Below are 23947 nucleotides of genomic sequence, written 5' to 3'. Positions count from 1 at the left end.
CAGCATAGTATTCCATCGTGTAGATGTACCACAGTTTTCTAATCCATTCATCTACTGATGGGCACTTAGGCTGTTTCCAGATCTTAGCTATGGTGAATTGTGCTGCTATGAACATACAGGTGCATATATCCTTTCTGATTGGTGTTTCTGGTTTCTTGGGATATATTCCTAGAAGTGGGATCACAGGGTCAAATGGGAGTTCCATTTTTTGTTTTTTGAGGAAACTCCATACTGTCTTCCATAGTGGCTTCACCAGTCTGCATTCCCACCAGCAGTGTATGAGTGTTACTTTTTCTCCACATCCTCTCCAGCACTTGTCGTTTGTTGATTTGTTGATGATAGCCAGTCTGACAAGTGTGAGATGGTACCTCATTGTTGTTTTGATTTGCATCTCTCGGATGATTAGTGACTTTGAGCATGTTTTCATATGTTTCTTGGCTTTCTGAATGTCCTCTTTTGAAAGGTGTCTATTTAGGTCCTTTGCCCATTTTTTGATTGGATTGTTTATCTTCCTTTTGTTAAGTTGTATGAGTTCCCTATAAATTTTGGAGATTAGGCCCTTATCAGATATGACACTGGCAAATATGTTTTCCCATTGTTTTGTTGATGGTTTCTTTTGCTGTGCAGAAGCTTTTTATTTTGATGTAGTCCCATTTGTTCAATTTCTCTTTAGTTTCAAGTGCCCTAGGAGCTGTATCAGTGAAGAAGTTGCTTCGGCATATGTCTGAGATTTTGTTGCCTTTGAATTCTTCTAGAATTTTTATGGTTTCCTGTCATACATTTAAGTCCTTTATCCATTTTGAGTTTATTTTTTGTATGGTGTAAGTTGGTGGTCTAGTTTCATTTTCTTGCATATATCTGTCCAATTTTCCCAACACCACTTATTGAAGAGACTATGTTGGCTCCATTGAATGTTATTTCCTCCTTTGTCAAATATTAATTGAGCATATTGGTTCGGGTCGATTTCTGGGTTCTCTATTCTATTCCATTGATCTATATGCCTGTTCTTGTGCCAGTACTAGGCAGTTTTGAGAACAGTGGCTTTGTAATACATCTTGATATCTGGTATTGAGATCCCACCTACTTTCTTCTTTCTCAGGATTTCTGCAGCTATTCGGAGTCTTTTTTCATTCCAGATGAATTTTTGGAGAGTTTGTTCTAGATCTGTGAAGTATGCCATTGGTATTTTAATAGGAAGTGCGTTGAATTTATAGATTGCTTTGGGTAGTATGGACATTTTAATGATGTTGATTCTACCAATCCATGAACACGGTATGTTCTTCCATCTGTTTATGTCTTCCTCTATCTCTTTTTTCAACGTCCTGTAGTTTTCTGAGTAGAGGTCTTTTACCTCTTTAGTTAAGTTTATTCCTAGGTAACTTAATTTTTCTGGTGCGATGGTAAATGGGATTGTTTTTATAATCTCTCTTTCTGAAAGTTCACTATTGGTGTAAAGAAATGCCTCAGATTTCTTGGGGTTAATTTTGTATCCTGCTACATTGCCAAATTCATGTATTAAGTCTAGTAGCTTTTTGATGGAGTCTTTAGGGTTTTGTATGTATAATATCATGTCGTCTGCAAATAAGGACAGTTTTACTTCCTCTTTTCCAATTTGGATGCCTTTTATTTCTTCTTCTTGCCTAATTGCAATGGCTAATACTTCCAGTACTATGTTGAACAGGAGTGGTGAGAGTGGGCATCCCTGTCTTGTTCCTGTTCTTAGGGGAAATGGTGTTAGTTTCTGTCCATTGAGTATGCTGTTGGCTGTGGGCCTGTCATATATGGCTTTTATTATGTTGAGGTATGATCCTTCTACTCCCACCTTGCTGAGAGTTTTTATCAAAAACGGGTGTTGGATTTTGTCAAATGCTTTTTCTGCATCAATTGATATGACCATGTGGTTTTTTTCTTTCAATTTGTTTATGTGATATATCACGTTTATTGATTTGCGGATATTGTACCATCCTTGCATCCCTGGAATAAATCCTACTTGGTCATGGTGTATGATCTTTCTGATGTATTGCTGGATCCGATTTGCTAAGATTTTGTTGAGGATTTTGGCATCTATGTTCATGAGGGATATTGGCCTGTAATTCCCTTTCATTGTGTTGTCTTTATCTGGTTTTGGTATTAGGTTGATGCTGGCTTCATAGAATCAGCTTGGAAGTGTTCCTTCCTCTTGAATTTTTTGTAGTAGTCTGAGGGTAGGTTTTAGTTCTTCCTTGAATGTTTGGTAAAACTCCTCTGTGAAGCCGTCTGTTCCTGGGCTTTTGTTTGCTGGAAGCTTTTTGATGGCTGCTTCAATTTCTTCCATAGTTATTGGCCTATTGAGATTTTTAGATTCTTCCTGATTTAGTTTTGGAATGTTGTATTTTTCTAGGAATTTTTCCATTTCCTCCAGGTTGTCTAGTTTGTTGGAGTAGAGCTGTCCATAGTATTTTTTAACAATCATTTGTATTTCTGTGGGGTCTGTTGTTATTTCGCCTCTATCGTTTCTGATTTGGTTTATTTGGGTCCTCTCTCTTTGCTTCTTGGTGAGCCTGGCTAGAGGTTTGTCAATCTTGTTTATCCTTTCAAAGAACCAGCTCTTGGTTTCGTTGATTTTCTGTATTGTTTTTTTTGGTCTCTATGTCATTTATTTCTGCTCTAATCTTTATTTTCTCCTTCCTTCTGCTCACTCTGGGGTTTTCTTGTTGCTCTCTTTCTAATTCTTTGAGTTGTAGAGTTAGATGATTTACTACCATTTTTTCTTGTTTTTTGAGATAGGCCTGTAGAGCTATAAACTTCCCTCTCAGGACTGCTTTCATTGTGTCCCATAGGTTTTGGATTGTTGTATTTTCATTGTCATGAGTTTCCAGGATATTTTTAATTTCTTCTTTGATCTCATTGGTAACCCAATCAATATTTAATAACATGCTATTCAGCTTCCAAGTGTCTGAGTGTTTTGGGTTGTTTTTATTGTAGTTTATTTATAATATTATGCCATCACGGTCTGAGAAGATGCTTGGTATGATTTCAATCTTCTTGAATTTGGGGAGACTTTGCTTGTGACCCAATATGTGGTCTATTTTTTAATCTGTCCCATGAGCACTTGAGTTGAATGTATATTCTGTGGCTTTGGGGTGAAGTGTTCTGAAGATGTCGATTAAGTCCATCTGATCTAGTGAGTCATTTAGGATTGCTGTTTCTTTGCTGATTGTTTGTCTAGAGGACTTATCCAGTGATGTCAGTGGTGTATTAAAGTCCCCTATTATAATTGTATTGTTGTCGATCTCTCCTTTGATATCTTCCAGGAGTTTTTTTATGAATTTGGGTGCTCCTGCATTGGGTGCATATATGTTTACCAGGGTTATATCTTCTTGTTGTATTGATCCCTTTAGTATTATGAAGTGGCATTCCTTATCTCTTGTTATGGCCTTCACTTTGAGGTCTATTTTGTCCAATATAAGTATTGCTACCCCAGCTTTCTTTTCCTTTCCATTTGCCTGAAAGATATTTTTCCATCCCTTCACTTTCATTCTGTGTGAGTCCCTTCTAATGAGGTGGGTCTCTTGTAGACAGCAGATGTATGGGTCATGTTTTTTTATCCATTCAGCCACTCGATGTCTTTTGGTTGGAGCATTTAGTCCGTTTACGTTTAAAGTTATTATTGAAAGGTACTTGTTTGTAGCCATTTCTTTTTTTGTGTGGCTGTTTTCTTTCTGTGCTTTTTATTTCTTTTTACACCATCCCTTTAGCATTTCTTGCATTGCTGGCTTGGTGGTGATAAACTCCCTTAGCCTTTTTTTGTCTATGAAGCTTCTTATTTCCCCTTCAATTTTGAATGATAGCCTTGCTGGATAGAGTATTCTCGGATTCAGTCCTTTGCTTTGCATCACTTTTTAAATTTCCGTCCATTCTTTTCTGGCCTGATGTGTTTCTGTTGAGAATTCATTTTCTAATCTAATGGGAGATCCCTTGTATGTAACTTTCCGTCTCTCTCTTGCAGCCTGTAAGATTCTCTCTTTGTCCTGAACATTTGCCATGGTAATTATGATGTGTCTTGGTGTGGGTCTTTTCCAGTTCACCTTGTTTGGGACTCTCTGTGCTTGTGTGACTTTTTTCTTCCCCACCTCAGGGAGGTTTTCTGGTATTATTTCTTTGAGTAGGTTTTCTAACCCTTCTTCCTCTTTCTGTTGTTCTGGCACCCCTATTATTCGTATGTTTTTTCGTTTCATGTTGTCCCAAAGCTCCCTTAGGCTCTCCTCCTGTCTTTTAATTTTTTTCTCCAATTGCAGTACAGTTTGGGTGTGTTTTGCTTCTTTGTCTTCTAATTCACTAATTTGGTCCTCTGCTTCTCCTAGTCTACTGTTGATGCTTTCAATGGTGTTTTTTATTGCAGCTATATTGCTCTTCATTTCTTCTTGGGTCTTGCATAAGTTATTGATTTTTTCATCTGTTTCTTCTTGCTTCTTGCATAAGTAGTTGATTTTTTCCTACATCTGGTTTATGCACGCTAGGACCCTTATTCTGAATTCTTTTTCTGTCATGTTGGATGCCTCTGTATCACTTAGCTGCTTTTCTGGAGACTCCTCCTTTTCTTTCCTTTGGGGGTTTCTTTGCCTACCCATGTTTGATCTCACTGACATATCTAGATGTTGAGTCGTTCAGTGGCTGCTCCCTGGGTGGCAGTGGCTCCTTGGTCTCTGGTTGTTCCCTGGGCGGTTGTGGTAGCAGCTGCTCCTCAGTTGGCAGCAGCTCCTCTGGTGGGTGCTGTTCACAGCTGTGGTGGCTCTTCTGGCTGGTGGGGGGAGGCTTCACGTACAGCTGCTCCTCCTCAGACAGACGGTGTGGTGATCAGGAGGCTGCTGTTGCTTGGATCTGCTACGTTGATTTAAAGGCACAAAATACAACACAACAAGGCACAACGTACCAGGCACTGAACACAAATATATTCACGATATTAATAACCCCAAATAAAGGTGACCACCCGAATTAAGAGAATTAGGGGATAAGGAGGAAAGAAGAGAAAGATAAAAGAGAAAAAGGAAAAGAAAAGAAAAATAAGGAAAAAAAAAAAGAAGTGCAAAAATGAAATTGGGAAAAAAAGAGGGGGAAAAAAAGAGCGAAAAGAGAGAATGAAGTAGAAGAGGGGAAGAGACTATTTGTATGAGGAGAAAACTCCGAAAGAACTGCCACTAATCTCAACAAATTCCAGAATAGATCCCTGGAGATGAATGCAAACTACAAACAACCAATGATATCAAGAGAGGCAAGGGAAAACAGAAGCACAAAAATAGCTGGGGGGTGGGGGAGGGTAGGGAGGCGGAAAACCAGCAGAAAAAAATAAAAAGAAAAAGCAAAACAACCTCACAACCAGTCCTAAAAAAAGAAAAAGTAAACAAGCAAAAAAAAAACAAAAAACCAAAAAAGACAAAAAAAAAACACAATATATTCAATAATCAAGCAAACAGCAAGAAAACAATAGAAAGATAAGAGAAAAAAATGTTTGGATAGTGAGGACAGATAAGGGATAGGTGTATAAGGATTTAGAGTGTGGATTGGAAATAGGATATATAAGTAGGGTGAAATTAGACAGGGGGAAAAAGACGGAATAGGGAAAATCTAAAGCAGGAATAGGGTAAGAGAAACAGGACACCAAATGGGGAAAAGTGAGGAAGAGGGTTTTAGCATAGAGGTAGGATTGAGGTAGGGAAAATTGATGCTAAAGGAACGATGAAAATAGAATGGAGAACACTGCTCCCAAAATAAAAAAAAAGAGAAAATAAAATGGCGCTTTAAAAAATGGTAAAATAGTAGCAGTAATAATACTGGTTAAAAATAAAAATGTAGTAATTAAAAGGGTAAAATCAGGTGATGGAAAAAGAAGAAAAAGAAAAAAAATTGGTTTCTTAGTAAAAAGGCGAAAAAAGAAAAAAAAATTTGCAGTAGTGAAGGTCTTTCGATTCTTCTACTCTTCAGCCTGGCTCGCCTTAGACCTGCCAGATATTCAGGAGAGTGTTGACTTTCCCTGCGATACACTGTTCCACCGTGTTGTAAATCACAGTACCGATTTTAAAGCAGGCTATATTTGTGATCCAGACTGCCTTAATTTGTGTTCACCTAAGAGTCAGTTTGTGGCTCAGCCTCTGGGTGGCAGTGTTTTGGGGTTGGCCTCTGAGGCTATATGGCTTCTCTACCCAGCAGCAAGGGTTTATTTTTTCTATTGCACTTAAAACTGATTGGGGAGGTCAACTGCCCAGAGCTGGTTCTTAAATAATCGTTACCCCGCTCTGTGTTGTTGGTGGGACTGAAAGTCCCTCTATAGGCCAGACCCTGGTAACTCCCAGGGACTGATCAGATTATTTTAATCCTTTATCTCGTACAGGGTGGAATCTGGGTGTAGCTGTGCTTCTTGCCTGGGGGATAGGGGAAGGAATTCCACCCTCCGGAGAGAATGACTGCCCCAGTCCTGGGCCCAGGGGTGTCTCAGCACTCATTTCGTTGTCACCTCTCCCGGCCCCCCCTCTCTCCTCAGCCTCTCCCCAGATTCCACTCGTCCGCGCCTTCTCCCTCTCTTCAGCACAGGTGAGTGTCTGTATCCGAACTGTCCTATGAGCAGGGTTCAGTGAAAACAAAGAAACAAACAAACTGCCGGCCGGCCGCGGAAACGCTCCTCTCTTACCAGCACTGCATGATCTGGCTGCCCCCTTTAGGCTCAGTCCTCCGTAATCACAGAATCCAAATCTCAAATACCCCGGCGCCAGGAATCCCGCGGAACTCTTTTCCCCAGTCAGGGGCTGTGTCTGTCCCAAGAGACGCGGCTGTCTGCCACGCCGCCGTCTCCCTCTGACCCTTTGGGCTCAGAGGTCTGGCAAAGTTTCCTGCGCAGATCCCTGTTTTTTTTTTTACCTTTCCAGGGGAGCTCTGCCCTTCCGGGCTGCAAACTGTCTCACCAGCTGGGTGATTTTGCCAATTCGGGGTGGGTGTTATTAGTTTCAGCTGCTTACTCCATTTGCTCCGGGACAAGACCTGGGATGCGTCTGCCTATATCGCCGCATCTTGCTTCTCCCCATGCTTTGTTCTTTCATTAAACCTGAGAAAATATACAATGATTTTTCAAGAAGTGATTTATTCTCCCTTTCCATATTTAGAAATCTGTATGATCCCTTAGGCAGTTCCTTCTAGAACAAACTCCTCTTCTTCCCCAGCTAGCCCCTGTGGGCTCCCCTTTACTGGCTCGGGGACTAGGACAGGAGGCAAGACATGTGCATGTTTCCTCAGTGGGATGAAATTTATTTCTCACAGTTCTGGAGACTAGAAGTTCAAAATCAGGGTGCCAGCATGGTCAGAGGGGAGCTCTCATCTAGGTCACAGACTTCTCATCATATCCTTACATGGTAGATGGATCTAGGGGTCTCTCTGGAGTCTCTTCTTTTGTAAGACACTAGTCTCATTCATTAAAGTCTTACCTTCATGACTTAAGCACTTCCCAAAGGCACCATCTCTTAAGACCATTACATTGGGCAATAGGATGTCACCATATCAATTTTGGGAGACACAAACGTTCTGACCATTGTGCGATTCAAATTTGCTGTTTCCTTTCACTGAACCTTTCTAGTGAATTTTTCATTTCAGTTCAGTTATTGTATTTTTCAACTCTAGAATTTCTATTTAATGAGATATCATAATTTCTTTTAATTTTTTAGACCTGGTTTTCTTTACATTTTTTAACATATTTATAATGCTGATTTAATGTCTTTATTTAGTAAGTATAACTTCTTGCCTTCCTCAACAGTTTCCATTGACTGTGTGTGTTTTTTCTTTTACTATTATGGTCCATGCTTTTTTTTTTCTTTGTGTGTCTTGTAATTTTTGTTGAAAATATGGTATTTTAAATAATACAATGTGGCCACTTTGGAAATCAGATTCTCCCCTCCCCAGGATTTGTTGTTGCAATTTGTTGTAGTTGCTGCTGCTGCTGCTATTTTGTTTATTTAGTGACTTTCCTGAACTAATTCAGTAAAGATTGTATTCTATATCATGTATGGCCACTGAAATCTCTGTGTTTAACATAGTGATTAGTTAATAATTAGACATAGATTTCCTTAAATCTTAAGCCAGTAAGTCTTCCAGCATTTACCAAAAGGCTTTTGTTTGTGTTTGACATATCTTCTACTCTTAAGCAGGCAGTTTACAACTTTGACTTACCCTTTACTTCTTGCTTGCAGAGAACCTCAAGGTAAACCAGAGGTGAGAGCTGAAGGCCTTCTTGGATTTTTCCTGGGGCTTAGCTCTTGATTGGAAAAGAAAACAAGCCAATAAATTTATTGTAATTTTAAAAACATTATTGTAATTTTTGTGTGAAGTGATTAGCAATAAAGTTTATGAACTGTAATCTCCCACATTAGCCATATTTTATTATTAGCAGAATTATATAAAACATGCTTTGTAAATTTTGAGGTGCAATAGGAGGTTTAAGCAGTTTGATAGGCATATGTATCTATGTGACAGAAAACACCATGAGATAATGTGTTTCTTCTGATATAGAGCAGACCTTAGCCAAATATTATGTAATTTGAGACCTTTGCCTGATCAGTTAGTTAATAAGGGCTCTTAATTTACTAGATCATTGAGTATAGTGATTAACAAGCTTGAATTCTGGATCCAAACTGCCTGGATTTGAACCTAGACTTTGCCTCCTTTGTGAACTTAGGCAAAGTACCTACCCTCTCCATGCCTCAATTTCCTTATCTGTAGACTAGAGGCCCAATGCATGAAATTCATGCAAGAGTAGACCTTCCTTCCCCCAGCTGCCAGCACTGGCTTCCTCTCTGTAAAAAATCAATAAAATATATTTTAAAAATATATGGATGTACTATTTAAACATTTGCCACACTGACACCCGGGACCCAGGCTTCCCTCGCAGCCTTGGCTTCGTCTGGAAGATCATCCAGAAGGGCATTTGGTCTAATTAGCATATTACAGTTTTATTATTATAGATCAGTGGTCGGCAAACTCATTAGTCAACAGAGCCAAATATCGACAATACAACGATTGAAATTTCTTTGGAGAGCCAGATTTTTTAAACTTAAACTATATAGGTAGGTACATTGTTATTAACTTAATTAGGGTACTCTTTAGCTGGCCTTTGCTAAAACAGCCTCAATCTGATTGAGGTACGTTCGCTGAGGTCGACCCCTTCCAACTCTCCCATTCACACTTGTCTTGTATACTTGTCAAACAGGGTACCTAAAAAAAGGTTTCATTTTATAATAATAAAGCCACCAACACAAAAGAATTACAATTCTTAAATTGATGACAAAAATACTTGTAGGATTTGTAGCTGGTTGGAAAAATACAGGTAACTTTATGCTTCGAGTAGGAACTTTTGTCACCCGCATGCAATTTGTGGACGCGACTAGCACTAACCACTGCACAATGAGACTGCTGACTGACTGGCTCACTCAACTCATGCATGAATCGCGCATGCCTCCCCCACACTGCATATCCTGCGGCCCACCTGCGCCTCGTCTCCCGTCGCCTGACTGTCCGACACCCCCGACTTCTTCTAACACCACTTCTTCAAAATAGACTCACCCAGGCCAAAAACCGACTTCTGCACATGGGCCACGAAGTTTCAATCGCACTGTACGTGCGTGCCTGCACATGGTATTTTGTGGAAGAGCCACACTCAAGGGGCCAAAGAGCCGCATATGGCTCACGAGCCGCGGTTTGCCGACCACTGTTATAGATGACAGTACTTTCCCTTTTGAGGATTCAGTCGTTACATTAAAAGTCTTTAGATCAGTACCTGACAAATAATATGCACTATACTTATACAGAAGTAGAGAGTATAGTTTGATGAATCTTTTTTTTTAAATATATTTTATTGATTTTTTACAGAGAGGAAGGGAGAGAGATAGAGTTAGAAACATCGATCACCTGCCTCCTATACACCCCCTAGTAGGGATGTGCCAGCAACCAAGGTACATGCCCTTGACCGAATCAAACCTGGGACCCTTCTGTCCGCAGGCCGATGCTCTATCCACTAAGCCAAACCAGTTAGGGCAAGTTTGATGAATCTTGATGAACCTATTGCCATCTTCAACAACTATCAATTCATGGAAAATCTTATTTTGCCTGTAACGCTAATTATTTTGAAGCACATATAAGATATTATATAATCTATAACATTATTTTTTAATGTTAAGTATACAATTAACTCTTTAACAATGCAGGGTTTAGGGGCATCAACATACGTGCTGTCAAAAATCTGCATATAACTTTTGACTCCCCAAAAATTTAACTACTAATAGTCTACTGTTGACCATAAGTCTTACTGATAACACAATCAATTAACACATGCTATATGTTAGACATATTATACATTGTATTGTTAAAATAAAGTAAGCTAGATAAAAGAAAATGTTAAGAAAATTATAAGGAAGAGAAAATAAAGTGCTGTATGTATTTTTTGAAAAAATCCATGTATAAGTGAACCTGTGTAGTTCAAACCCATGTTGTTCAAGAGTCAACAGCTAAAAAACTAACAGCCTTAATATTATCAAATATTGAGTTGATTATTATGTTATAATTAGTTAATATTGTCTCTTAGTTCACTTTTAATCTAAAGATTTCCCCCTCCCTCTTTGTCCTCCCGTTGTTATCATTTACTGAAGAAACTGTCATTGTACTTTGGAGCTGCGTTGTTCAGTACTGTAGATACTACCTACATGTACATGTGGCTGTTGAGCACCTGAAATGTGACTGGTCCATTTACAGATATTTGTAAATTTAAAATACTCATGTTTCAATGACTTGGTATAAAAAATGAAGTATCTCATTAATTTTACAGCAGTCACTTATGATCCTTTAATTTATTAAAGATTGCAAAATGGTGATCAAATTCTTTTGTTCCTCTTCATGTACTAGCTAGAGTACTTACATAAAGAGAAACCTCCCCAATCAACTATTTGATCACACTTGATTACTACACAAAGGATATATATTTTGCATTGAAAAAGGACAAAAGGTTGATTCTTTCTTCTTAATTACCAGTTTCCAATCATCTCTCAAAAATGATCAATGAGTATTTTTATAATTTTATTATGAAATTATGAATTTAAACATATATTTTTGAAATCCACTACAGTTATTATCCTTATTAATACTCAGATTGTCCCATCATTAGCCAATGGGAGCCTCTTCAAATTGCCTCCTGTCCTAGACATGATCCTAGAAGCCTTTGATAGCTTCCTTGCTTTTTAGTATGACAGAAAGTTCCAGGCCCTGATTCCTTTTAGTGGGAAGCAATATTACAAGCCACAGTCTGGCTTGCATAATGCTATCTTATTGGTTATTGTTTCTAGGCCTTTTCAGTGGTCAAAGCTAGGAAATACGTTTTTCCTTAAAAATAAAATCTCATAAATTTAGACTATATTTCCAATTCAGTTTTGGATCTATAGAATTTTTATATAATTTCATCAATATTACATTTACATATTACTTTTCCCATGCCAAATGTATTAGTTCTCAATGACATCAGTATACTAATTTGCTTTCTCTAACACTATACAAACAACAGTTATAAAATAGCATTTCTGTCACTGCCACCACCAACATGATTACTTACTGAAGCATGTTTTTTGTTATTTGTAGTTTTTTTTCTCTTTTGGAGTGTACCTCAGAAGGGATATCCAGAAAAATTACTGTGTTTTAAAGCCACTCAAAATAGTGTCTTTCTGATGAATGTGTATTCTAACAGCTAGTTTCATTTTTCTTTTAATTTTTACGGATTGCTTTTGTTATTGGAAACATCTAAAAATAATATATCAACTTTTCAAAAAAACCAGTGTGGCAAATATTTAAATAGTACATCCATACTGCTTGGATTTTAAGACTGTTTGGACAATGTGATAGGGAGAATTACAAATATATTTGGGGATCATATGCCGAGGGAATTAGCAAGATATAACCTTAATTTTTTCTGCTATGATTTTATCATGTGGCATAGAAAATCACCTGGAAAATTACTTGCCTTATACAATAGTAGTTTTTTCAAGTGAGATGTCACAATAGAAATGTACCATATTCCCACACTATTATAAATTTTGTTTACTTTTAGAGCAAATGGGTTTATAGATTATTTTTCATTTAAGTATTTCTTTTATAATACTACTAGAGGCCCAGTGCATGGATTTGTGCACTGGTGGGGTCCCTCGGCCTGGCCTGCGGGGATTGGGCAGAAACCGGCAGTCTGACATCCCCCAAGGGGTCCTGAAGTGCGAGAGGGCGCTCTGCAAAGTTGCTGTCACTTGGCAGCTCCTGTGTTGAGCATCTGCCCCCTGGTGATCAGTGTGCATCATAGTTACTGGCTGGTTGTCCGATTGCTTAGGCTTTTATATATATAGATATTCACATGGTTCAAAAGTCAAATCTATAAAACAAGAAATATTCAGTGGAGTCTGGCTTTTATTCCAGTTTCCTGCTCTCTATTTTCTCCTTCCAGTAGGTAAGATTAAAATTTTTTATGGTTGGTTCTTCTATTTTTTACACAGTTGCATATATATTTCATATCCTGACCAAAGAAGTTCCACAAAATTCTGTAATTTTTTTTATTTTTCAAAGAGAGAGCTTATAATCTTTTTCTGTCATCTGAATTACAAAATGTATCTTTTGATAAGCCATATATTATAGATTGAAACTGAAAAAGAGTTGATATTATACATAAGCCAGGCTTTTTAAGAAGAAAGGATGCTTTGGGTGGAAACTAGTAGCTCTTATCAAATATTTTAAAGACTTCATAGGGAAGGAGGAAAGCATGCTGTGTGAATCCAGATAATATAGTAGGACCAATTTTTTTGAAGTTATAGAAATCCAGATTGAATTAGTCTGAAAAAAAATCCTGCTAGTAGATAAAACTAAAAATAGAATGGGCTTCCTCTTGGACTTTAAGTTCTTGTCACTGGGGAGATTCATACATCCTTTAAAGGTTGAACTGATTAACTTCCATAGTCATTTGGTGATTCTGATTTCTGAAATTTTTCCTCACTTCTGTATGAATTATTCTGCCTAACAGGTCTTATTGTATAGTCCCTGGGTGATCACAATGTATTTACTTTAGGAATCAGTGACATTTAAAGATGTGGCAATAGACTTCACATTGGAAGAGTGGAGGTTGATGGACCCTACACAGAGGGGCCTGCACAGGGATGTGATGCTAGAGAATTATAGGAATCTTGTCTCCCTGGGTAAGTATATGCATCTGTCCATTTGACCAGGTTTGCTGAATTTTGGCATTAAAATCTCATAATCTTAGGAGCATATTGTTGGGAGTTAGCCATTCCTCACTCTTAACTAAATGGCCTACCCATTGCAGAGTAAGAAATACATATTTCATTGGAATCTTGGAGATTGTTGACAATTCCTGATTTAGAACTAAAATTTTTTCTAGCCACTCTTACAAGTATCTGTTTGTTCCTTTTCTTTCTAAACAGATTATTCTCATGATCAGTTATCCCAGCAAACTTGGGGTCATAGTGTTGAACTTTGAAATACCTTTGTAATTCTCTGACACCCATTATATAGTATAGTGATGGTGAACCTATGACACGCCTGTCAGAGGTGACACGCGAACTCATTTTTTTGGTTGATTTTTCTTTGTTAAATGGCATTTAAATATATAAAATACATATCAAAAATATAAATCTTTGTTTTACTATGGTTGCAAATATTAAAAAATCTCTATATGTGACACGGGACCAGAGTTAAGTTAGGGTTTTTCAAAATGCTGACACGCCGAGCTCAAAAGGTTCGCCATCACTGATATAGTAGAATGTTCTACTGGTGGGAATGACCCACATCAGTCCTTTCCATATGCCAAGCACTAGCCACTTGAGCACTTGAAATGTGACTAGTCCAATTGAAGAACTAAATTTTAAATTTTATGTAATTTTAACTAATTCAAATTTAAATAGCTACATGAAACTATTGGCAGTTGTTATTGGATAGCACATCTATAGAACTTTCTACAATAGCCACTCTGCACAGGAGATTAAGAGCTGAAACTGAATTTGGCAATAGTTCTTCTCATAGGCACAATCAAATCCTATTCCTTTTTTTCTGAACAGGGCTTACAGTTTCCAAACCCGATATGATATCTCGTTTGGAGGATAAAAAAGGACCATGGGTGGTAATGAGAAAAATTTCAAGAGCCCCCTATCCAGGTGAGTTCATAAGAACCAGGAAGATGGGATTTATTCCATGGATGAGTCAGAATATCTGAAATATTTTGGAGAGTCTCTTTTCTCAAAGCTATCTCAGAGGAAAAGATTCTTTCTCTTCCTCTGTCCCTATACCTTTCTCCCTCTCTTCCTTCCCCCTCCCTCCATTTCCTTCTCTTTTCCCCCTCTCCCCTCTCTTAGTCCTCTACTTTTTGTTCCTGTTCCATCCTACTTTGCTTTCTCGGATTAATGATTTTTTAATTAAATCTTTATTGTTGAAAGTATTACATATGTCCCCTTTTTCCTCCCATTGACCCCTTCTAGCCCACCCTCTGCCCCAGGCCTTCACCACCCTATTGTCTGGGTCCATGGGTTATGCATATATGCATACAAGTTCTTTGGTTGATCTTTTCCCATCCAGCCACCCACTCCTACCTTCCCTCTGAGATACCACAGTCTGTTCCATGCTTCTGTGTCTCTGGATCTATTTTGTTCATCAGTTTATTTTGTTCATTAGATGCCACATATGAGTGAGATCATGTGATACTTGTCTTTCTCTGACTGACTTATTTCACTTAGCATAATACTCTCCAGGTCCCTCCATGCTGTCTCAAAGGGTAAGAGATCCTTCTTTTTTACTGCTTCATAGTATTCTATAGTGTAAATGTACCACATCTTTTTTTATCCATTCATCTGCTAATGGGCAGTTGCGCTGTTTCCAGATCTTAGCTATTGTAAATTGTGCTGCTGTGAACATAGGGATGCATACATTCTTGGATTCATGATTTTTAATTACTGTTCTTTTATTCCTTCTTTATTCAGACATACATAAAATATTCCTTTCAATTCTATTGTCTCCAATTAAATTTATATTTTCTTTGTTTAATCATTATCTGATATGGTTTTCATTTATTAATTTTTCTGAAAATGCTTTCTTGAGAATCAACACTGATTTATTTTAAGCTAAACATACTTGGTCATTATTTGACTTTCTTCATCTATAAGCCTGTTGAAACTTTAGAGGTTCTTAATTGAGAATACAAACAAGCTTGGATATTGAGGACAATCTCTCAGATTTGGATTTTCAACTAATTAAGAATACAAACAAAAAAATCAGTTGGGAATCAAAATAAAGTATTTATATAATCAGTGTCTGTATACTGTGAACTGGGTTAGTGTTTCGTGAAAAGACTGTGTATGCAAATCAGCCCCCAAATTCCAAAGGATTTGAGAGGCCAAAGAACAAAGCAGACAAGTCTAGCTTGTCAGTTTAAAGAGTTTTAATAGAGAGCTTACAGAAACACAGTCCTAGGTGGGTGCAGGACAACATGGATCCTTGCCCCATTCACCCCCAGACCACCTGTTCTACACCTTCCCAAGAAATGGACCTAGTACTCCAAAAGGAATGCAAGGTGATATAGGAGAACAAAAGGACCAGATAATGGGGGCTCTGGCCCCAGGGCAAGATAACATTGAGGGTACCTTTCCTAGGAGGAAGGACTAATGGTGGAGGAAGGAATAATGGTAATTCACGATTAACTTGGAGTCTCTGTACACATTCATAGTGTTCCCAAGGGGAAAGGGAGTAGGGTTAAGGGTTCAGAAGGATTAGTTTTTAAATGGAGTCAGCTATATATGCACAGTTAGGTACTAGTCTACAGCAGTAAGATGGACCAGGTCCCTGCCCTCATGAAGATTACTTTTTGAGAAATAGATAATTAACATGTAATTGAACAAAAACAAGCTAAATAGTGATAGTAATAACGTTTAGCTGTGAGATAAACTGAGGGGTATGAAAGAGTAACTGGGATGGGGAATGAGGCTGCCACCTTATAGTGTGGTCAAGGAAGGCTTCTGAGGAGGTGACATTTAAGTGGAAACTTGAAGGACCAGAAGAAGCCAGCCAGGGGAAGAGGAAAAGAGGAACACTCCAGGCAAATAACCTGATAGAGAAAATAATGTAATGTGTTCTAGAAACCAATGGAAGCTGCTGTGATGAAGCATAAATGAGCAGGAGACTGGTGTAGAATAAGATTAGAGACACAGGAGACTGCCTATTCAAGGGTTTGTAGATGATGGTAAGGAGTATGGATTTTAATCAAAGTGAGTGTGAAGGCATTGAAAGATTTTAATCAAGGATAACCCTGTTTATGGAAATTGAATTTAAGGGCATAAAGTAATCAGTTAAGAGACTGTTAAAAATATTCTAGGCAAGAGATCCTACTAAATTTGATTAAGGATCATAGTAGTGGAGATGAAAAGAAATAAGTGGGTTCTATTTCATTTGAGCATTTTATTATGATGCCATCCATACTTGCATATGTGTTACTTATGTTGTTTTATATATTAAACTAGAGGCCCGATGCACAAAAATCTGTGCACTCAGGGGGGTCCCTCAGCCCAGCCTGTGCCCTCTCGCAGTCTGGGACCCCTTGGGGGATGACCACCTGCTGGCTTAGGCCCGCTCCCCGGGGGATTGGGCCTAAGCTGGCAGTCAGACATCTCTCTGGCAGCCTGAGAGCCCTCGGGGGATGTCCACTTGCCAATGGGGAGCAGGCCTAAGCTGCAGTCGGACATCCTTAGTGCTGCTGAGGAGGCGGGAGAGGCTTCCACCACCACCGCTGTACTAGCAGCCATCAGCCTGGCTTGTGGCTGAGCAGAGCTCCCCCATGTGGGAGCGCACTGACCACCAGAGGGCAGCTCCTGCATTGAGCGTCTGCCCCCCTGGTGGTCAGTGTGTGTCATAGTGACCAGTCATTCCCAGTTGTTCTGCTGTTAGGGTCAGTTTGCATATTACCCTTTTACTATATAGGATAGAGGCCTGGTGCAAGGGTGGGGGCCGGCTAGTTTGCCCTGAAGGGTGTCCTGGATCAGGGTGGGGGTCCTGCTGGGGTGCCTGGCCAGCCTGGGTGAGGGGCCTAGGACTGTTTTCAGGCTGGCCACACCCCCTTCAGGGTGGGGGTCCCGCTGGTGTGCCTGACCAGCCTGGGTGTGGGGCTGATGGCTGTTTGCAGGTTGGCCACAGCCCCTTCAGGGTGGGAGGGTCCTGCTGGGGTGCCTGGCCAGTCTGGGTGAGGAGCTGATGGCTGTTTGCAGGCTGGCCAAGCCCCCGAGCGGGGACTCTCACCCCATGAGGGTTTGGCCATCCCAGGTGAGGTGCTGATGGCTCTTTGCAGGCTGGCCACAGACCCCAGCCACCCAAGCTCCCAGTGGAGGCTGGCTGGAAGCAGGTATCTGGGATTTATTTATCTTCTATAATTGAAACTTTGTTGCCTTGATTGGAGGCCACAGCCGGCCAGGGAAGGCAGAAAGCTTGGCTTCCTCCATCGCCAGAGCAACCAAGCCTCCTGCTTGCTCCAGCTCTGTGGCTGCCGGCCACCATCTTGGTTGGTTTAATTTGCATATAGTCACTCTGATTGGCTGGTGGGCGTGGCTTGGGGCATAGCGGAGGTGCAGTCAATTTGCATGTTTCTCTTTTATTAGATTAGATCAGTGATGGCGAACCCATGACACGCGAACTCATTTTTTTGGCTGATTTTTCTTTATTAAATGGCATTTAAATATATAAAATAAGTATCAAAAATATAAGTCTTCATTTTACTATGGTTGCAAATATCAAAAAATTTCTAGATGTGACACAGCACCAGAGTTAAGTTAGGGTTTTTCAAAATGCTGACACGCCAAGCTCAAAAGGTTCGCCATCACTGGATTAGGTAGTATATATTTTTTAAAAGATTGAATAAAAAGTAGACATTGGAGATACCCCATGGGAGCTAAAGCTGCTAAAGTGTCTAAAAAGGTAAAAAGGGATGAAAATCTAGAATGGAAAAGGAGGGAATCTAAAATGCAATAGAGAGGGAGGCCACCTCCCCTGTTGTATCACTAGGAAAGATGGAGAAGACATAGGTCAACTGGTAGTGGGAAGATGGAGGCATTTTATTTTAATAGCACCTATATTCTCAATAAAATATAAAGCAAGACCATCAATTTATCATGACAATAAAGAGTTGAGAGAGACAGAAAGTTAAATGTTTTATGGTACATAGAATTCACCGGGAAAGCCATGTTGACCTGAAGTTTTTATTGTGCAAGGCCTTTAATTACAGCTTCTATTCCTTTTGTAGTTTTAGAACTATTTCCTATTTCTTTTTTTTTCAATAAATTAGGTTTATTGATCTATCTAATCTAACATTTAAATTTTATGGCACACTGCCCTCTGCTGATTTTTTAAATGTCTATTGGGATCGGAAGTGATCTCTTTTTATGTGTGAGATTAATTTTTTTGTCTCCTATCTTTTAAACAGTCTTGCAAGGGTTTATCAATCTTATTTGGCTTTTAAAGAATAATTTTTATTACTTCTATTGTGTGTTTAATTTGTTTCATTATGTCTCTTATTTCATTATTTTTACCTTCTTAGGGTTTAATTTACTGACCTTTTCTTATATCATTGATTTTCAGCCATTTTTAATATATTTAAGGTTACCAAGACTGTATCACATCTTTTGTTATATAGCACCTTCATAATTATTGAGTTCGAAGTATTTGATCATTTCTACTGTTATGTCTTTGGCCCTCAGGTTATTGCACAATATTTTTCTTTATTTTGAACTATATGGGGATTTTCTGGTTAGCTTCTTACCTTAAATGCAATTGTGTCTCTCTCCGGTTGATGTTTCTCTCTCTCTCTCCCTCACCTCCCTCCCTTCAACTCTCTAGAAATCAATGGAAATAATATCCTTGGGTGAGGATTTTTAAAAAGAGAAATTGATGTTGATGCTAAAGGAAATGAAAGAGAAATATTTGAGAGACTTATTCTCAAATATTCTAGGACCATTACCATAAATGACTTTTTTGAATAGAGGAAAACTCCTTGAATTTACTAATTTGGCTCATTGCTCAACCAGCCTCCCTTAACTTTAGCTCCTTCTTCCTAGAAAAGAAGGCCAATTTACAAGCAGTTAAAAACAACATATTCAGTGTCAGCCCAAGTTTTCCTCTTATTCAGTTCAGTAAGAACTCCCTAACATAGAAAATGGGCTCATTTTATTTTTATTTTTCCCCTCCCCAGAGTTGGAGACCAAACCAGCAACCAAATATGCTATACTAACAGAGGATATCTTTGAAGATTTGTCACAGGAGACCAGAGTAGATAAACTTGCAGAGAATGGTCTATGGGACTCCAGAATGGGAGGATTATGGAAATGGAAAGACAGGATATTGAGACTGCAAAATAGTCAGGAGAGTCAGAGCCAAAGAATAGTTACACAGAAGAAAATTCACACTGGCCAAAGAGGCATTAAATTTAGGTCTATATTTTGTCCAGAACCAGGAGTTACCACAGAAGAGTTCCACAGCAAATGCCAAAATCATGAGGAAAATTTCACAGAGAATTTAGATTTGAATACAGATACCCATTTGGGGAAGAAAAATTGCAAGGATACGGAAGGCAGCAATGCTATAAAGCCTGCTTCAGAACTTACTTTAAGGGGAAAAAATAATAACAAAGAAAAACCCTATAAATGCAGTACATGTGAAAAGGCCTTTTGTTATAGGTCATTACTCATTCATCATCAAAGAACTCACACTAAAGAAAAACCGTATGAATGTAATGAATGTGGGAAAATGTTTAGTCAGCCTTCATATCTTAGTCAACATAAAAAAATTCACACTGGAGAAAAACCCTATAAGTGTAACGAATGTGGAAAGGCCTTTATTGCTTCTTCATCACTGATGGTACATCAGAGAATTCATACTAAGGAGAAACCTTATCAGTGTAATGTCTGTGGAAAATCTTTTAGCCAGTGTGCACGTCTTAATCAGCACCAGAGAATTCAAACTGCAGAGAAGCCCTATAAATGTAGTGAATGTGGGAAGGCTTTTAGTGATAAATCAAAACTTGCACGACATCAAGAAACTCACAATGGAGAGAAACCCTACAAATGTAATGATTGTGGGAAAGCCTTCAGGAATAAGTCATATCTTAGTGTACATCTGAAGACCCATACTGAAGAGAAACCATATAAATGCAATGAGTGTGGAAAATCCTTCAAGAATACCACAATTTTTAATGTTCATCAGAGAGTTCATACTGGAGAGAAGCCCTTTAGATGTAATGAATGTGGAAAAGCCTATAGAAGTAATTCAAGCCTTATTGTACATATAAGAACTCATACTGGGGAAAAACCCTATGAATGTAATGAATGTGGGAAAGCATTCAATCGTATAGCAAATTTCACAGAACATCAGAGAATTCATACGGGAGAAAAACCTTATAAATGTAATGAATGTGGGAAAGCATTCATTAATTACTCATGCCTTACAGTACACCACAGAATGCATACAGGAGAGAAACCTTATAAATGTAGTGAATGTGGAAAGGCCTTCATGCGTTCCTCATCTCTAATTATACATCAACGAATTCATACTGAAGAGAAACCTTATCTATGTAATGAATGTGGGGAATCTTTCAGAATAAAATCACACTTAACTGTACATCAGAGAATTCATACAGGAGAGAAACCATATAAATGTACTGACTGTGAAAGGGCCTTCACCAAAATGGTAAATCTTAAGGAGCATCAGAAAATTCATACTGGAGTGAAACCCTATAAATGCTGTGATTGTGGAAAGTCCTTCAGAACTAAGTCATACCTTATTGTACATCAAAGGACCCATACTGGAGAAAAACCATATAAATGTAATGAATGTGAGAAAGCTTTTACTAATACATCACAGCTTACTGTGCACCAAAGAAGGCATACTGGAGAAAAACCCTATAAATGTAATGAATGTGGGAAGGTTTTCACAAGTAACTCAGGATTTAATACCCATCAGAGAACACATACTGGAGAGAAACCATTTAAATGTAATGACTGTGGGAAAGCATTTAGCCAGATGATACATGTCACAGAACATCAGAAAATCCATAGTGGAGAGAAACCCTATAAATGTGATGTGTGTGGAAAAGCCTTCAGGAGGGGTTCATACCTTACAGTGCATTGGCGAACACATACTGGAGAAAAGCCCTATACATGTAAAGTATGTGGAAAAGGTTGTATTACTCTCTCACAGCTAACTCTACATCAGCGAATTCATACTGGGGAGAAGCCGTATAAATGTGAAGAATGTGGAAAAGCCTTCAGAACAAACTCAGACTTTACTGTACACCTAAGGATGCATACTGGAGAAAAACCCTATAAATGTAATGAATGTGGAAAAACCTTTAGGAGTAGCTCCAGCCTTACTGTACATCAAAGAGTACATCAGAGAAAAACTCAGTTAATATAAAGAATAATAAGTCATCCAGCTGTCTATAAGAAAAATCATAATCTGTATACATAATGAAAGTGGGAAGACTTTCAGAAATCAATTTACCAGAAGATACACACAGAAAAAAATAGTCTATAAACATATGAATGAGGAAAAACATTTAATCATATTAAATCTTGTAAGGAAATTCACAATGGAGTGCAGTAATGGACAAATGAAAGCCTTCATTCAGGTTTGATACTTTATTCATGTAACAGGTAATCTTTAATGAATTGCCTATATACTTTTGCCTTTTTTTTCTATTGGTTTGTTTAATAAATCTGGAAGTGCTCTTTTATATATTTTAAATATTCATCTTTTGTCATCTGTGTTGCAGATGTTTTTCTTAATCTAGCATTTGTCTTTATATTTTTATATAATAGAAGTCACCATATTTTTATTTTTATAGTAAAATATATTTTTTTCCTTTTTCCTTTTTTTCTTGATGTACTATTTTAGTTAAAGGGTCTCCTTAATTCTTAGGTTACACATAGTCTCCTAAATTTGTTTCTAAGATTCTGATCATTTTATTTTTTACATTGAAGTCTTTAACCCTTCTGGACTGGAGGGCTATTGATATAAGATCAACTCCAAATAGCCATTAACCTATGAAAATATTATGAACCTAAATAGTACTCAGGGAAATGCATATTACAACATTCTCTGAGATATTACTTTCACTTCATGGAGTTGGCAAAATTAAAAGATCTTTTGTGAGTGGGGTTTGGGAAACCATGTACTCTTACCAAAAAGTTAAAAATAAAAATCTTTGACCCAGAAGTCTGTCCCACAGAAATAAAAGCATTAATGCATAAGAATACACATAAAGACAAAATGAATGGCTACTAATAGGAGAATGGTTGGATGAATTGTGATATATCCTGATGTGTGAAATAGCATAAGAGTAATTTTTAAAATGAGTTATATCTACAATAATTGATTCCAAGGCATTTGCATAATTTTGGGTAAGTAACTGCTTTCTTAGAGATATGTATATGTGTAATATTTCATTTTTGTTAAATAATTACACCAATTTCTGTATTCCTGTGTGTATGTGATTAGATGAACATGGAAACAGGTATGGAAGAATCTACACCAGACAGTTAACATTGGTTAACTTGAAGGGAGGTGGAGAAGAGGAGAAGTAGGTGATGAGTAAGGAAAAAGACTGGGGAAAAAGAGAAATGAAAGTGCAACATGTATGGTACAAAATTCTATGTAAAATTATGTATTTGTGTGAATTTTTGAGATACATGAATGAAGGGATGGTCTCTAAAACTTGATGGCTGTTTCAGAGTTGGTGGAGTATCAAGTGTTTTTTGTTTAACTTTTCTGCACTTTCCTATATTTTTTTGTTTTTCTTTCCAATGAGCATGTAATCTACACTAATAAAAGAGAAACATGGTAATTAGCGTATGACCGCTACCCTTCCCATTGGCTAATCAGCATATCCTTATGCAAATTAACTGTGAGGCAAGAAGGCGGCCGGCAGCCATGCACTGAAGGGAGCAGGGAGGCTTGCTTGCTCCAGTGATGGCGAACTCCAACGTTCCCCGCCTGACTTGCCGGCCTCTCAGCTGCAACTCTAAGCAACTATGTTGCAAATATAGAAGCTAAACAAAACCCTAGAAACCGGCTTTCAGTCAGCCAGGCTTCAGCCAGCCGGACTGCAACATTGTATCAAATACAGAAGGTAAAGGCCAGAAACCTTTCAGCAGCGAGGCCTCAGAGCTAAAGCTGGCCCAGAATAGAAAAAGAAAAAAGAAAAAAAGGAGCAGTTGGGAGCTTCAGTCACCCGCCAGCCTGAAAACAGCCCTCACCCAGACTGGCCAGGCACCCCAGTTGGGACCCCCACCCTGATCCAGGACACCCTTCAGGGCAAACCAGCCGGCCCCCACCCATGCACCAGGCCTCTATTCTATATAGTAAAAGGGTAATATGCCTCCCAGCACTGGGATCAGTGGAGCAGTGAGGCCTCCCGGCACCGGGATCAGCGTGACAGGGGGCGGCGCCCAAACTCCCTGATCACCCTGCGGCTCTGTGTGTGACAGGGGGTGGGGCCACAACCTCCCTATCCACCCTGCTCTGTTCGTGACAGGGGAAGGCGCCCCAACCCCCTGATCAGCCCTGCTCTGTGCCTGATACGGGGGAGCTCCCCAATCCCCTGATCACCCTGCAGCTCTGTGTTTGACAGGGTGCGGCGCACCAACCCCCTGATCGGCCCTGCTCTGTGTGTGACAGGGTGCGGCACCCCAACCCCTCCCCCCCCACACGGGCCCTGCTCTGTGTATGACAGGGTAGAGCCATAACCTCTCCATCGGCCCTGCCCTGAGTGTGACAGTGGCGGTGCCCCAACCCCCTGATCAGCCCTGCTCTGTGGGTGATAGAGGGTGGTGCCCCAACCCCCCTCCACGGGCCTTGCTCTGTGTGTGAC

The 23947-nt window shown here is 39.0% G+C and overlaps 1 protein-coding gene and 1 non-coding gene across 4 annotated transcripts in view; one reads left to right on the top strand and one right to left on the bottom strand.

Annotated features, from left to right (window-relative positions):
• Positions 1–21798, top strand: part of ZNF624 (zinc finger protein 624) — a 36772-nt gene extending 14974 nt beyond the window's left edge. For 2 of the 3 annotated variants that reach the window (XM_070393899.1, XM_070393900.1), the window contains exons 5-7: positions 13106–13232; positions 14112–14207; positions 19274–21798. In XM_070393899.1, the coding sequence (XP_070250000.1) occupies positions 13106–13232; positions 14112–14207; positions 19274–21492 (2442 nt within the window). In that variant the 3' untranslated portion in view covers positions 21493–21798. The remainder of the gene's footprint in view (positions 1–13105; positions 13233–14111; positions 14208–19273) is intronic. The other variant, XM_070393901.1, reaches the window with a different exon arrangement.
• On the bottom strand, positions 7145–7268 carry LOC138995215 (small nucleolar RNA SNORD22). Its single transcript, XR_011468545.1, has one exon. It is a non-coding gene; the product is annotated as a small nucleolar RNA SNORD22 (small nucleolar RNA).
• Positions 21799–23947: the final 2149 nt, after the last annotated feature.

The sequence above is a fragment of the Myotis yumanensis genome, unplaced genomic scaffold (genome assembly GCF_028538775.1).
Source record: "Myotis yumanensis isolate MYYU_CA2020_CCGP unplaced genomic scaffold, mMyoYum1.0.hap1 SCAF_16, whole genome shotgun sequence".
NCBI classification, from domain to species: domain Eukaryota; kingdom Metazoa; phylum Chordata; class Mammalia; order Chiroptera; family Vespertilionidae; genus Myotis; species Myotis yumanensis.
Note: the sequence above shows the minus strand (reverse complement) of the source record. Positions and strands in the feature narration are given on the sequence as shown.